Source organism: Drosophila biarmipes, chromosome 2R, assembly GCF_025231255.1.
Source record: "Drosophila biarmipes strain raj3 chromosome 2R, RU_DBia_V1.1, whole genome shotgun sequence".
In the NCBI taxonomy this organism is placed as follows: Eukaryota; Metazoa; Arthropoda; class Insecta; order Diptera; family Drosophilidae; genus Drosophila; species Drosophila biarmipes.
The window spans coordinates 8,400,613-8,417,744 of record NC_066615.1 but is presented as its reverse complement, the minus strand read 5'-3'; the positions used below and the strand labels follow the sequence as shown (position 1 = coordinate 8,417,744).

The window sequence follows — 17,132 nt, the reverse complement described above, 5'->3', positions numbered from 1 at the left end:
GCATTTCGAAATGGAAAATACGTAAACAGTTTTCCCGCATTTTTCTCTGTGCAGCCAACAAGCAGCAACAACAAAACGTTGTATAAAGGCACAAAGCCAGTTTTTTTTTAGTTTCAAGCCTTGTTTTGTGGTTGTTGTAGCTGCTGCATTCCAGCGATCGCTGTTGGCTTGATTTTGTTGCCTTGGCAACCAGGAATGCCAGCCCCTGTCCCCGTCGCCCTCCGCCGCGCGCACCCATCTCTCTCGCCCGTTCTATCTGGCAGTTTGGGATTTAGAAATTCCAACGCAACGAAAACGAAAAGTGTGAAAAGTGAAGCGAGGCCGACAAACGTCGAACTCAGAGGCCCCAAACTGGCTATCTCTATCCCCTTCACCTTTGCCACCCGTCTCGCTCTGTGCCTCATTATCCCTCTCTCTCTTTGACATATGGCTGTCTCCCTCGCGCCCGCACCCCCGAAAAAAGAAGAGTATGCGTTTTCGAACCTGCACGTTTTTTACGTGTAACGTGAGGTCAGTAACACTTTTGTTTCAAACATTTATCACGCTCCGTTTTGGCCGAGTGCGTGTAACGCTTATGACGCCGAGAGCGTTGCCAACCGTTTAATGAACTCGACTTGATTGACAAGCCATTTGCAACATTTTCTCGGGCGAACGGGCAGTTGAGTTAGTCTGGCTTCCTTTTGGTTCGTCTAAATTTGGGGTCAAGGATATTTTACTTGCTACTGTGCGATTAAGTGCGGATTTACTGGATTTATGGAGGTGTATAAGAGTTTAAATGGATGGTTTAGATGGTTGTATTAGTTTTCAAGTTCAAGTTAATTAATACTGTCTGTATTCTGCAGAGGTGTTCTGCTGAGTTTCGGTAACATGGTTTAGAACCACAAACCACCTTTTTCAAAGCAAACACGTCAGGTATTCCTCAAACAATGCTGCCAGCCAATTTTACGCTTGGCACAACATTTCTGCATATGAAGCGCACTGCAAGTCCTCCCTGGAAACTACGAGTGAGGCCCAACTTTTCGCCGGGCGTGCCATGTGCGCCCACATTTTGAGTTTCGAAACCGGCTGACTGATGTTGACAAACCTATTTTCTAATTTGTTTCGCATTTCACTGGGGCAGCACTGTTAGAGCGTGGGTGGTGGCGGGGGAAACGTGTTTGTTTCACGTCCAAACGAAGCGTACGGGATTTTATTTAACGCTTCTGACTCTCGAGAGGGGCTTTCGGGCTTTCAAGGGTGTCGTCAGGGGGTGCTCACAGCCAGCTGCGTGCCTAGAGATTTTTGCGACGCTTTTTGGCCGGCCCGAAATGAAATGGGCCCGGCCCACAACTAGTTGCTCCAGCGCTCGAACACACGTGCAGACAGCCGCGCCCTAAACGCAAGCCGCACCCCTTTCCAACCCACCCCCCCTCGCTGCCACATCCCCCCGCCCGTGCACACTATTGTCCACGCGCGCTTTTCACAAGCAAAAAACCGGGAGAGATCCAAATTTGCGTTTGTTTGTTTGCTTCAGCTTTTTCGAGTGAGTTGCCAACTTTCGTCAGGCGGATCTGGGGGCGGCGGAGAACCAGGATTTACAGATGGCAGGGTAATGGTAGGTCATGCATACATGTGTAAGTACAATCATTACGCGGGACCCCTCTCAGTGTACAGTCAAGCCTCGCTAAGCCACCCGCTCTTATATGATGGGGGCTATCATTATAGAAACTTTGAGTCGGAGGAGTAACCTATGTAGTGCTTATAGCCATTCTATGGTATTTCCGAACTTTATTGGGAGAACTACCCCAAAACACCTTAAAAAGTTGATGTTTTATTGGAACAATATACCAACAAAGTCTGAAATGACCTGAATGGGCAAGTGTATAGAAATTTCTATAGTACTATTTTTATCCAAATGTAATCCCTTACTCTTCCATTCACGTCCCACTTTCAAAGTTAGAGAGCAAAAGTTCGGGATAAGCCCGAAAAAGGCATAAAGTTTAGTTGTCGAAGGCATTTGCCTCTCAATTCGATTCCATTTGCCAAAACAATCACCTTAGGGAAGCAAGACTGTGTGTGTGGGATCTGTGTCCTTGCCACGCCTCCGGAAGGGTTCCCCACTGCCGCGTTTGTCATGCAGGCAAAGGCAACCCGCTTATGTGTCACTGTGTGCGGTTGGCTCTGTGTGCGTGTGGGGGCAACCGTTTGGTTTTTATGTCTTTTGTGAAATTTTATTTAATTTTTGAATCTTTTTTCCTCGTGAAAAGTTTAATATTTGTTTTTCATGCTTGCGATTTGCATAATTTGCACAGAAACACACACAAAGATGGGCGCGCACACACACTCATGACCTCCATTTGCGGACTAGCAATACCTGCAGGCTCTGCCGGCGAAAGAGACGGGTGTAGGGGTGAGAAAGAGACGGGCATAGGGTGCGGGAGAGGGAGAGGGAGAGGGAGGGGAGACACCGAAAAGGGCGGATAAGCAGGGATGTCTCCGCTCTGCCCACATGCGATATATTTTATGAATGCAAATCCCTGTTCATTCGGATTTGGTTTACTTACTTGCGGGCGGATGCCTCCCTGCCATCTCCTTGCCCCTACCTCCTACCTCCCCCTCCATGTTCACTTTCCCTTTCCTTGAATTCCGCCGCCGCTTTCTCGCCCCTTTCACGCACACATCTACACTCTCACTGCATTTTCATGTACACATGTGGGCGAAGCACTTTTTTCATTCGCTGTAGTTCGGGTTTTATTCATTCATATCGCATTTTCATTCATGCGAGCTCAGTGCAAAAAATCTCTGCAAATGAAGCGAGAGGATTCCTTAAAAAATACCCTTTAATGAGGTAAAATGTATTTATGGGGATTTTTTTTATCTAAGCTTTTGTCAATATGACAATTACCCAGAATTTTACCATCTACTTGTTTAGATGTGAAGTATATTTATCTTTGAGATACTTAAACTTTAACACAACCAGTATATCTGTGATTTTCTATTGTACTTTTTAAAATATTTTATCGTATTGTCTTACAAGTAATTTTGTCTCCGCAATGTTTTGCATTTCCGGCTATACCCTGCAGTTCCCTATCTCTGAGGTTGAATAAAACGGAAACTGAACACTGAACTGAACTGAATATTTATTATTATTATGTTTTTGGCTTGCATGTGCTACCTGGTCCACCGCCCACCGCTCAAAGCTTACAGCCCACCCACCGACCACTCATTTCCCACTTCCCCTTCCGCCAAAATCGTTGGGTCTCGGTGCGCTTTTTGTTCGCTGCCTTTCTTTATTTATTTTTATTGTGTGGCGCGGCTTAAATGCGCTTTGCAGATATTTTATGCCCGCCAACTGCCTTCCGAAGAGGTGGAAATATGCCTTCGCTTCCCTGCCCCTCTCCCTGCTTCAGCAAGGATGTGGGCCAAATATGTTTATTTGACACACAACCCCATTCGGCTCCTCTCCGCATGCAAATCTTCCCTTTTTGCCGGCTTCCCTTATTGTTTGCATATAGAATCAAAGTTTTTTGTGTCTGAATTATCCAGCGACACGGCGCACACACATGTGCTGTTCAAAGTGTTTGGCTTTCTGCCACGCCCCTTTTTTGTGTTCCGGGGGCGGAGGCTGAATATTTACCGCCCTCCCCTGATGGAAAATTCTCTTTTGCCCTGACAAAGCAATTTTAGTTATTTTGCCGCAATTGAGTTTTGCTCGTTGCGGTTCTCTTTCGCATTTTATTTTTATTATTTTACGCCATTTTGGTTAACCTTTTCATTTGAATTATTCGTTTGCCTTGCAGTTTTTGGTAGGGCGATAAAGTGAATAAATACTGGTTCGCAGAATGTTAGAAAAGCATTACATAAATTCAATTAGGTGGTTTTGTTTTGGTACTTATTTCTGATAAATTCCATTAAATTACCGCCCGAAAAGCATACATTCCCCAATTAATTGGCATGTCATATCGCATTGAAAGGCCTCTGCCTCCCTGATAGATTGTCCACTTCGCTTCCTTTATTATCGCATTATTAATTTCCTTGCCCATTCAGGCGTGATTTACTTCGATGCCAATTTAAATATCATTAAAACGTAATTGTAATTTAAAATTAAAACAATGCCCGCAGGACGATGGCGCCCAATGGAGGGCAAACAAAGGAAGTGCCAACGAGGCGGGTACTTAATCCTTTGGGGCTGCGTTCAGTGATGTTCACATGTGATAAGTGTGCCGCGCCTTCCGGAGGGGCTCTGCCCTCGACCCAGCCTAATCTGTGCGTGTGCACAGTGATGATATGCAGGCGCAATCCTCTCCTGAAAATTGCCTCCGAAATCCTTCACGCTTCATCAATTCGCATTATTGTTGCCATTGTTGTGTGCGAGTCCGTGTGTGGGTGGTTGGGGTGTGTTGGCTGTCTGTCGGGGTGTGTGTAACGGCGCTTTTCCACATCGAATTGCTAATAAATACAGCTGCCGGCGAACGAATAGTGATGCAAAATGGAAAGGCCTTAAAAACCACTGCGTAAATAGGAAAAAATCGATTTAGAAAAAATCAACGTTTTTTCATAAGGCACATCAAATATTTTGTTTATTATCATGTTTAAATACAAAAAGCATTTCAAATATTATGTTTATTATTCTATATATTTTATCTTAATTTGTATAAGATGGTTTTTATGTCATGACACTTAATAAAAAGGAAATATTGACAAGGCAATCAAAAACAACATGGATATTACGTTCAAATGTACCTTTAATGAAAATAAATCTGTATAATCAGGAAAACACCTAAAACTAATAAAATAATTATAAAAAAAAATTGATTGAAACTAAGGTTCATTTTCCCGTCCCCGTGTTAAGCTAAAAATATTCTATTACTTTAAATATTATTGTAAACCAAGCATAAGCATTGATCGCTTTTAAAGAATTTGGTGAACTCTCTTACTCTGCGGAATGCTTTCGAATAGCCCAGTTTGTATGACTTTTTCAAGAGCTGGCACAGATAGTAACATAACAATATCACTTTCGACTTAACCGCAATTGTGCGAGTGGCCGTGTGGATAAGTGGTAACAGAAGCCGGCCCATGACGCACATGGCGGAAACGGACCGCAACTCTTCCGCGACCCCTCCTCAGCCATCCCCGCCCCACGCCCCTGGCAAGCGTACTTAAGCGAATTGCGTATTTATGTGTGTAATCGCAACTCATCATTTGGGGCGGTAGTTTGTGGGGGGCGGGCAGGGTGGTCGGAATCCACGCACACTCATACAGGAGGGGACTTTCGTTATGGACTGATGGATTTCGTCTGTTACCTTTTCGCATTACGAAAATGTCGCTCGGTTTCTGCTTGTTTGACTCTTGTCTGCCAGCCCGATCTCCGCTTACCACCCCAAAACCCCGTCCAAAGCCCTCCAAAACCCCCAAAAAGCCCCGAAAACCTCGTTTTCCTCCTCTTTTGGCGTGTCAGAAGTTGCTGCGATTTATTCGGCAGCCATTTACATATTTTATTGTCAGCTAATGTCGGAGCGGAGTGAAGGTGCAAGGGGCCTACAAATGTGTGGTGGGTAGCCTGTTTCTAGTGTGCCATTTGCACAAGCATATTCCAGGATAATTTACTATCGGATTAGAAGTGGAATACTCGTAATTTGAGAGCAATTTACTGCCTAATGATTTGGAGGGAGCAGGTAAAATGTATGAGCAGCACTGAGGTTGCCTGTTAAAAATATGCATTAAAATTAATAAAACATTTAAGAATGCAAACAAATTTACTGCCTAATGGGTTGGAACCGAATATAAATATGCATTCGAATTAATAAAACATTTAGGTGGCTCTACAAAATGCTCATAAATAATAAACAAACTGAAAACTCCCAGCAATTAAGCTACCATTCTGCAATTATATTGCAATTAAACTGGCATTGTATTCATCGCTTAGCAAAACTTTCCAGGAATGAAATTCAAATTGTTTCGTTTTCATGACTTTTATCTGTAGGTCTTTATCATTCCACGTTTATCAGGGCAATTAAACAGCACAGGGAGTTGTATATTTATATGTTGACCATTGTGTATCCACAAAGTTGCCTTTCCCATATTCAACAAATTTCATTTTCATTCGCCAACAGTTTTTGCATAACTATTTGAAGATGGCCAGCACACATTTCGGGGCTGCCATCATCATGCCATCATCCCTTTTTCAACATCCGTAATCCCCCATAAGTACATAGAAAGTTTGCTCGAAACAACATTTTTCTGCTTTTGTTTTTGTTTAATTAAATTGAAAATGTTTTCCGCCGAATTTGCTGGCCATGCGAAAATGCCAGGCAGTGAATGGCCGTAGTTTTCGGGTTTTCTTTTTGTTCCAGCGACTTTGTCTGGGCCTTTGGCTCTTTTTAATAAACCAAATCGATGCCTGAGCTCGAGTAATTGAACCAATTGCCGCAAAATGTGGGCAGGAATTCGGGCAGCGAAAATGCTTTTCCGAGAGGGGTTTCTCAGCCCGAAAATTGCTTTTGAATGCGAGGCGCGTTCAAACAGAAAAGCGTCTTCTTTGGCAGCCAGCCACTTACTGATGACCTTCGGGGTAATCCAAGCGTTGCGTATACGCCGTGATGGACGCGCTGGCGTATGCTCATTCAATCATCCGCCGATTCATTGACAAAGCTGTCGATGGCTATTGATTTATGAGCCCCGTTCAAGCGGAATCCCGGCCCCCTAACGCCGAAAACCAACTCATTCGGAACGCCACAGACTGCCATAATTTGTGGTCCTTTAGGCCCAGGATTGAGTCCTGTCTTAATGACGGCGCCTCGAAGTGCTTAGCACAAATGATTGCCACATTGAGGTGACTGCTAATTACCTTCCCGCTGCCATTTCTGGCGTTTTGTTGCCCTAACCACAGGCTCAACACGCAAATAAGTGAGATGAGCCCCTTTTTCCTCCCCCGCCGGATGATTCCGATTGTTGCTTGGCCAAGCGTAAGACTCTTTGTGGCCAACAGATAGCCAGTCAAGATACAGATATCAATCGCAGACACAGATGCAGATACGAATACATGGGCACAGAGCCTTATCAAGACAGAACGTGATGTCGTGCTGCCCCCACACGAGCTGATGATCTTGCCTGCACTAAAGATAATTAGTTGGCAAAGTGTCTAATGTTGCAATTGGCCTGTTTAGCTGGTTAGGCAATTATTTCGGACAAAGCTGAAGTTGCAAATATGACAGAGGAGGCGGCCGAGGTCAATAATTTGCAATTATCTTATGTTATGGGTGGCAAGCAAACCTCACGAACTTGAATCTAAGAGTCCAAAATTATTTTTCATAGTTGGAATCTTTTTTAAGCAGGAAGTACAGCTTGTTTTAAAAAACAATACTATTTAAAAATGATATTCGATACCTCTTTATCTATTGAGAAGTTTTTCGATGATTTCCTTTCAATGGCTTTTTGTGAACTCCGTTTCTGTAGGTAATTAAACTTTCAAAAAGGCCATTTGTAGATTTTATATCGCAATTTTGGGCAATTTTCGCCGTATGATTTAAAGGCTGGCGCCTCATCGAAATGGCCATAGCGATTTTAATTAGTTTGCAGCCTGCAGGTGTTGTTTTCGCGCTCATGCTGTGCATTTGCCAAATTCCCACTCGTGTGCATTCGTTGGCCATATTGTGTGTGTGGATAGAGCATTTGCCCCTGTGGCACTTGGCAAACAGGCAACAACCACAACAACTGTGACAACAACAAGAACTGGAGCATGTCTATTGTTCCATTTTCCATTTGCCCCCCAGTCCCAGCCCACCGCAAATTTCGCAAATTCAATTTGCCACACTTAGGCCTGAAAGATTAATTCTCATTAAAATTGCATTTTGCAGTTCTGCCCTAATTTATGTAAAACCCTGACGAGCGGATGTGGAAGTGGGTCCGGGATATGATGCCACAGAGACCAGAAACCGGCTAAATGAAAAAGTCGCAAATGAGTCGAAACCCGAAACCGAAACCAAACGAAATTCTCGACCCGCAAACAGCGCACATTGGCCTTTTCGAATGGGTTCACGCTTCTCCAATCAATATCCACATCGCTTATTGTTTGCTGCCACCAAAATGCATCCTTCCCCTTTCAGCGAATAATTAAAACAGTTGTAAATTACACATTTATTGAAATTGTTTTGCTGTTTTGACGCTTTTGCAAGGCATTTAAATGCGGCCGGGATCGGTTCTGTTGTTTTAGGGTAAACAATCTCGCGGGATTTGCATGGAATGTGTGTTTACCTGTGTCCCAAATGTATATTCACTGCCGAATCGATAATTGCATTAAATGCTGTGCCGTATTGGGGCAATCAAAACGTGTTTGGCGTTTCTAAATGATATGGCTAACTTCATTTGGCAAAGTGGCTTACTAAAATGCCAAGCCCTGGATAAAACGTTGAATTTTTTCTCGATGGGATGGATTCGTAAAATGTCTAGTCTATAGATTTTCCTTGATTTTTATTCTCAAATTGTCGATGATTTTGGGTGAATAATGCCAAAGGAATTTTTTATATAATTTGAATATATTAAAGAATATATAATTGGAATATATATCAGACTAACTTGTTCAAAATTATTCGTTTTATAACTTATTGTTTCTCTATTGTGTTAAATTGCTTGCATCGTTTATGATTATTTTATTTGTAAAAGTTTTTTGCCACATTTATTTATTTGTACACTGTTACTAAAAGTTTAAACTTAAGGTACAGGGAGACATTGGACATAATTGCTAGGACTTATGCCACATAACTATTTAATTTGTGGGCCGCTTACAGGGTTACCTAATTTTAAAACGTTTTTTACAAATGCATTTTTTATTTGGCAATTCCACTTTCTTTGACTATTTGTTTGATCGAATCCCTGCTGAATTTGTCTCCGTTTCACTAAAGAAATTCCTACATAGCCAATTTAGTTTGGTTCGATTTACTTGGTTTTTGCTGGTTTCTGCTGATATGTTCAGGTGCAGAGCTACCTGCAGCCGTGTATTCACCACCCTCGCATTTTTATTTGGCTGGTTATGGGAGAACTTTGATTTTCGTGCATTTGACACGTTCTGTTTATGGCGCTGGAAAAGGTGTTGCGAGCGAATGCAAAAAACATTCGGCTATCGAATTCCGGGGTGGCATTCAGAACCGTTTGGAGCTGTGAGGCGGGCGATGCTCGCCCTGAACTGAACTATTTGCCTTTCAAACTCAATCCGAGCTGCAGGAGAGGCGAAAATCAATCAAATGCCTTTAACCAAAACAGAGAGCCGAGAACTTTGTCTAACCGAGATTAACTTTGGCGCTCCCCCAGTTGCAAAGTATCAACAGAAAAAGTTTACAAATAACCTAGCAGATACTCGCACTCAAGGGGCCAACAAAATGCGGGCAATTTGCCTACAAATACCCTGGATGTGGGGTTTCAGGAAGGGAACTCTTCGATCTGGGCCCCCCGGAGATTCCGATCAACAAACTGGAAAATGTTCTCTCCGCCATCTGAGGACTATATATTTTTCCAAGTTTATTGTTCGTGGGGGGAAGTGTGTGGAAACTCAAGCTCGCTCGAACTCAACACACATCCATCCATAAACGCTTCCACTTTAAGCCATGCAGAAAACTTTTCGCTCACACAAAAAATTGGAAAGTGAAAAGCGAGCGAGTGGCTGCGGAGGAAAAAGTAAAATTGCTGACAGGAAACTTCCAATCAGAAATGAATTACTTTGAAGTGAGCTCACAAAGGGGCGAACGGGGGCTGTTCGCTAGCTGGTAGTTACCGCAGTGTCAAGTTTAAGAAGCCATGAAATAACATTAATTTGTTGCAAATTCCCTTGCCAAGTTTTTAAGTTGAATTAATTTGATTAGCTTATCGCCCGTTCAAAGTTGAAACTCCATCAGCATTTCAAACAGGATTGCGATTTTTGCCAGAGATGCCAGCGTGAGGGGAATTCGAGACACGATTAAAATATTTGTTTGTAATTTAATAAAAACCCATCACTTAATCACCAATAAGGTAGATATTTATGAGAATGTGTTTGTTTTAAACTTTCATTGAAAGTATTCATAAAGAAAATCATTAGATACATTTTTGGAAATGCCATTTAAATCACTGCGAATATAAAATTACCTTTAAATGTCAATCACTAAGGCCTTAAAATTACCTTAAACTTTTTTTATGTGTCTAAAAGTTTGCAGTGAATAAAAGATAGTCGATAGTAGATAAAATATATTATTGCATACTTTTAACCACTTAAAAGTAATTTTAAATCCCTAGTGAATTGCGAGGCACCCCATAATATATTTGTTTATTCTTGTATTTTTTCATAAACACAAGATATTTAATTTAAATTAGATATTGTCTCCCCTACAGTTCTATTTCTTAATAGTACTTATTGAAGATGGCTTGCGTTCCTGCCTTTTGCGGCTGCCAGTTCTTGTTTCACATTCGGGCCTACGGCTGGAGTCGACGACAATTCAAATTTTATTAGATTACACGAAATTTATGTGGCAATCAACTTAGGAAACAGAAGAAGGAAAAATTTCTAGGCCGAGCCGAGGAGTCTTGGTAGGAAAATGCAAATGACTGCGAGCTCTGCTGTGTGTGTCATGATTTTAATAAGAATGAACTCGACTTCCCCTTCGCCCTTGTGTCCGTCGCTTTTTCCTCATTGTTGGACTAAATAAGTCACATAAAAAGAGTGAATTTGCGTTGAATAAGAGATGGGTGCGTTGAAAGGAATTGGGCATTGAGCCCTCTTTCTCCGCGCCCTATCTATACCGCATATACTCGTATGTTGCATGGAGAATGGCAAATTATTTTTTTAATATTTTTACGCCAAAATGCTCGAAATTGATAAGGCTGCCTTTTGTATAGATATATGCTCGTATGGGAGGGTAGGAGTGTGAGCAAGTCTCAGTGGGTTAGCATTGTTGGCAACCGCAAACCTCCTAACCTCCCACTTCCGTCTCCCTTTAAAAAACTCAGTTTTATCGTGTCGAAACGGATAGTACTCTTTTCAGGCGTGAGCAAAATATATTAGCCATTCTTTTCATAAAATCTCATTTTAACTGGAACTCAATTCAAAGACAAAACTTATTTTTTAAAGACCTTTAAAAACGCGGCTATTCTCAAGGTATTTGGGGTACGTTCAGAACAAATGTAAGTTGTTTAAGAATAATTTTATATTTCTCGATAGCTGAACCTTTAAAATTGGTTAAAAACAAGATTAAGTTCTGTAAGAATTTAATAACTTAAAAGAAATTTACAAGCAACAAAAATGTTTAAGGTATTTAATATTCAGACGAGGATAAGGTAACTCGATTTATTTTTAAATGGGTAACAACTTGTAACAAGGAAAGGAACCAAATTTTCTCAATGTATTTCATTGTTGGCCAAAGCCTTCATTGGTTTATATTCCCCTGGCAAGGGAATGGTGCCAACAGCAGAGAAGAAGAAGCCACAAAAAATTGTTGAAAATACAAATTTAAATTGTCTGTTTGTCTGGTTTCGTTAAATATATTTTCCAAAGTCACACACTCAGGTTCAGGCAGGAGTTGCCCACCTTCTCGGCTGCAGACACTTGTATATCGACGCCCCTCAAAACATCACCTCCCCCATTTGTACATCTGATATTTAATGATTATTTGTTTGCCTGTTTGCTGATTCTGACTTCTCCTTTGTTTGCTTTCTCTCGCCGGCAGATTGGATGAATCTCTAACGTCATGGTATGAAGGAGCCGACGAACACTTTGGATGAAATTGTAAGTGCTTCGGCTAATCAGTGTCTAGAGTTCAGCGGGGCTCCCTGTGTCACATAACCACCGTAAAACAGAGGCGGAACCGCATCACGAACATAAAAATCCACTGGGGCCGGAAAAACCGGGGAAATATATGCGAAAAAGTCAAGACAATGCAACTGACACATAATGAAAGTGAAGTGCGGGGGAACCCAAAGCCAACCAGTTTTTATGGCCAGGGAAAGTCTAGTCGCATGCACAGAAAAAATAATTGAAATTAAATGGCACTGCTAAAACTTAAGTAAACATTTGTTAAATTAAACTTCCATTAAAAGTATTCATAATGGTTTGTAAATATGAAAAATAAATTGCATAAAGAAAATCATTAGATACATTTTTGTCATGCCATTTAAATCACTTCGAATATAAAACCACTTTTAAATGTAAATCACTAAGGCTTTAAACTACCTTAAACTATTTTTAAGTGTCAAAATGTATGCAGTGAATAAAAGATAGTCGCGCTTCTAAACGAATTCATTGTGCTTCTGAATTTAAAATATCTTATTGCATACTTTTAGGCTTTTGCAAGTAGTTTTAAATCCTTAGTGATTTGTGAGACACCCCATAATATATTTGTTTAATCTTGTATTTTATTTTATAAGCACAGGAAATTGTGTCAACTTTAGTTCTGTTATTAAGTATTAAGTATTTGTCTTATAATTTAATATTTTTTCGTGTGTAACAAAAACTGCACGCAGTTGGCGGTTGGAAAACGGAGAAAAGTTGAAAATGCAAAGCAATCTAAATAAAATGTCAGTCCCGCAAGAGCCGGCAGGTGGCGCCACCAGCGGGGGAGTGGGACGGAGACAAGCGGAAAGGGACAACATGTGAGCCCCCACACCGGGGTAACAACAACAAACAATAGATATATAGTGGCCCCGACTTCAAAGTATTACCCAATGCAGAGTTTTGTTTTGGGTACGGGGTGGCCACGGGGTGGGTAACTTCGCCGTGTCAAGCGGTAATTGTTATGTAAATGAGTTTTACAATTTTTGCCAGCCGAAAAAGGTCACCAGACGAGGGGAGACACTGTGGCTTAGGCCTGGTCGACAAATTTCAGCCAAGTCAGTCAGCAATTTTCTGCCCGATGAGAGGACAAACAAAAGTTTGGTTTGGCTTTTGTTTCGGTGCTTTCGCTTTCGGTGCATGCCTATAGAACCAAAAAGCAACCTACCACATACACCTTACCCTCTCCGTGGAGCCTTTGTGTGAAAGCCAAGCTCTTTATAAAATTGCAAATCAGTTTGTAAGTCAACGACAACTTGTTGTCGTGGTTCTCCAGCTGAAAGTGCTTGGTTTGTCTCTGGCCGAAGCACTTTTACCCATTCTTTTGGGTGCAAACATACGAATGACTTGACTTTATATTTGGTTTCCTTTTTACAAGCATTAAGGTTCGGTAGACTCGTTGGAAAGTTAATAACCGTTTAGAAAAGTTCACGCAAATGGAATTTCGAATTTGTCTTTTTTCTGTACCAAATACGAGCACTAGAATAAATACTACACATTTCCGGGGGGTAACTAGTAAATGCCTTCAACCCTGGGTTGTTTAAGAAAATTGTCCAACAAACCATAAATAAGAGTTTAAAAATTTTGCGCCTCTCAAAAGTTGTAGTTTTAGTTTTGAAAGCCATTTGGGTACCTTGCAAACTACACTATGCTTAAAAAATTAACTTAAACTGAGATTATGTTATTTTATATTATTGAACTATTTTTTCACTCATTATTACCTTTCCCTTCAAAAAGTTTCTAAGTCATTATACGAAACTTATACATATTTTAAAGTATAAAATCTTGCCAAGAGTTGAGTACTGTGAAAGTCCAACTTTGCAAGGAAAGACGACTAGAAAATGTGCATCGTGATGGTTGCCCCAACACAATTAGCCATATATTGAATTATTTATTCGAAAAGCGGCCGCACTCGAAGGTCATAACTAATATTGGAATTTCCCTCAGCGGCGCCACCCACCGAATGTCCTCTATTTCAGCAATATTTGTGTTGGCCCATTTCCTTAAGTGCAACGTCAGCTTGGCATTTCGCAACTTTTGTTGCCGTTTCCTGGAGGGAAATATAAATGCCAGGCCATGGCGAAAGACAAACACACACGGAGGAGAGTCACGCACACACAGACACTCCACACCCGCACACAGATACTCCGCACCCACACATGTGGCGAGCTTGCAGATGTGACAGAGTGGGACTTGAATTTTTAATGCAGGGCAACAACCATTCTCAGCGGCATATTTACATTCCGGCTCAATGTCAATTGTGTTTATAAATTAATTTGCAAAAAGACAAATGTACACATGGCATTGGGTGAATGGCTGATGGCCTGATGGGGTGCGGGCTGATGGGCTTGAGGGGTGAGCCGTTGCCGAAACAAGCACGCCCTTTGTTTAGAGGCCATTACGGCCAGGGATCCCTGGGCCTCTGTTCGCCTGCCAGTGTCAGCTCATGTGGAGCACCGCCTGCTCCACCTTCATCTCATGACTCTCCACAGGTTACCGGCTCCTCCTGCTGACCCCCGACGCATTGTTGCCGCTCTCATTCTCCCGTTCTCTGCAGGGCACCTTGCTAGGGGCCCATTGCCATACCTCGGTGCCCATTTCCGTACCCGGGCCCAAACAAACCCCCGGCTGTACCTCAGCTGGCGTGACAGGTTGTTGTCGTCGTTAGATGTTAGACGCATGCTTTTGTTTCTTTTCGGTGTCCTCTTACCGGGCGAATGGGACATCGCACTGGAAAAAATAAGTGCCAGCAACCTGTACACCAAAGAAGTTATGGGTAAATTTACCATGGCTATTTAAAGTAGTGACGTGTAGTTAGCGGTTTCTCTGGCTTGTATATTTCTAAAAGAAAATCTTAGTTTTTTCGTTGGTTAAAATCCACAATTTGATGGGTTGGGACCGTATAACTTATATTTTGTATCCTTTTTGAACATTATAAAATTGCCTGGTGGTGATATAAACTGCAAATTAAACATTACACAAGTAACTCAGTTACTTTTGACCATCTATCTCATACGACACGTATGACAATGTTTGTTTTAACTTAAGTAAATATTACCTTTAATTGCAGTTGATTTGCTTAACCTATGTAAACGTTTAGCTTCATAACTACTGCTTCAGATATATTTTTTTAGCTGGCGAATGACGTTTTTGTTATTAACATACACGTATAATAAGTTGTTTTTCATGGAAAAATACATTTTACCATTAATTGCAGTTGACATGCTTAACAGTCTTTTAAATGTAAATGTTTGGATTTCAATTTATTATGACGAACTGCTCTAGCTATATTTTTTAGCCGGCGAATGACGTTTGACTGAAAACTGTACGTTTAAACAGGTGCTTAAACAAAATGCATGTCTTTAAGCCATACAAAACGATGGGACAAAGTACACAATAATTGAACAAAAGCAGACAAGTGTTTTTTAATTAATTTAGACAGCTTGTGGCCGAATTTGTTCTCTGTGCACGGTAGGGGATGAGCAGCTGCCAGTTGTCGTAAATATTTGCGCACAAAAGTCGGCAATGATTTGATGCACACGCACACAGGCAGCTGGCTAAGCTGAAACAAGCTAAGCAGCCCCGCAAAAAAGAAGAAGCGAAAAAAGACAGCTTAACCCGCCGGAGGGTGGAGGGGGTGACGGCTAATTTGCGCAACGGAATGACGGCCCAGGCCAGATACAGTGGGGGCCCTAGCATACGGCACAGATAGGCCAGAAGTCAGGGCGCAAATAACACAAATCAGGGATTAATAAATTGTTTGTTTTGCTCGTCTTTTGAGTTTCACATTTCCAAATATCTAATAAACATAAAGTCCGCAATGCAGAGGCTTAATTATCTCCTAAATATGAGTACTGAAGTTCTATACATATTTGCTAATTGCCTCAAAGAACGGCTACCTTGAAGTATTTTATTTATATTAAAAACTATCCAATATCTGAATGGAATACATGATGTATACGCCTAGCGTTTCGGCATTATTAAGCCATTTTATCAGCATAATAATCAGCCAGAGAAACCCACGCCTGCATGCCAAATGCTCATATGCGAATTTAATCCTTAGTCTTTCATTGGGATAATAACGCAGCGTTGGGATACTGCAGCAACGCACGCACTTCCGTGTGGCATCTTCGGCAATTTGGCAATGCAACTGAGCAAGGCCACCCAACCAGCCGCCCACCGAGTCACCCAACCCGCCACCCACTCAGCTGCAGTGCTTCGGCCATTTCCCGATCGGCTTGTCCTCCTCGGACTTTTCCAGCTTTCGGCTCGGCTTTTCTTTTGCCGCTTTGCCGACGAACTTCGGTTTCGAATTCAAACCAGCGGCAGATGTCGTAGCGCTCAGTTCAGTTCCTCCAGCGGACCATCAGTCAGTTGTGCTTTGGCTGGCAGTCGCGAAAGTTGCGAGCTAACGCGGTATTGCCCTCCGCCGCTTACGTCATTTCCGGTTCGGTTCGTCCGCAATAACGTAACGAAACGTAAGCACTTTGTTGTGGGGAATCGCGGCCCGTCGTTTGGCGCATTTTTCGTGAGTTATTAAAATGCGATAAAAGCCAGTGAATCGGTAATAAAGCGCTTATCTGGGCCCGCAATTACGACCCAGAAAGGGGCGGGCGTTCCGCGCGTTTTTCGATTTCTGTGGGGGCGACAAAGCCGAAAAAAAACGGAAAATATCAGAAGCAGCCGGCTGCTTTGTCCAATTACTCGCGGGCGCTGTGAAGTCAATTGTGAGCTGGCCCGCATCTGTTACAAATTTCTTTTCGCAGGCCGGGTAGCTTTTCGGTTCCATCTCCCAGCTCCAAATGTCACCGTGCCACACCAAAGCAACCTCACACATCCGGCCATCAGCGCCCAAATGTATGCTTTAGTGCGTCCGTCCGTCTGCCTGTGTGTCTCCTTTGGTTAATAGTTGTCTACGTGGGCGGCATATTACACATCCAGCACACATTAATGTGGGCCAGCACACACACTGAGGCAGCCAGCCACCTTTACAGGTTCGGAGCATGTTTGTTTTTCTTGGCTTTTGGCTTCCGCCTGCCTGCTATCTTGAAAAACATTCAAAGTATCTTTCGGATGTGCCACTTGCCGAGCTTCGCTGTTCTACTTCTGGGTGTTTATGGCATTTAAATCAATAATGTCGCATGACAGCGGCCCGCTCCCGTTTATTTCTCCACTCCCAGCTGCCAGTGCAATTTGTGTGCGGATTTGTTGCCTTCATTTTGCTCAAGTGCATCCATGACGCCGCCCCGTCGCCTAGTATTAGTATTAGATAAAGGTGACTGGGAAATATGAGCCAGCAGCCTGGGGAAGGCTTGCCCCTCAGCCTGTCCTGAATTCGCTTAATGAGCGCAACCTGGCCGCA

General features: G+C 42.3%; 1 protein-coding gene across 2 annotated transcripts in view; it reads left to right on the top strand.

The window, feature by feature from the left end:
* The window catches only part of LOC108026777 (apoptosis-stimulating of p53 protein 1), a 36,695-nt gene that overhangs the window by 1,843 nt on the left and 17,720 nt on the right, over positions 1–17,132 (top strand). For both annotated transcript variants that reach the window (XM_044091715.2, XM_044091714.2), the window contains one exon: positions 11,670–11,728. In XM_044091715.2, the coding sequence (XP_043947650.1) occupies positions 11,696–11,728 (33 nt within the window). In that variant the 5' untranslated portion in view covers positions 11,670–11,695. Of the gene's footprint in view, positions 1–11,669; positions 11,729–17,132 lie in introns of those variants that run through there.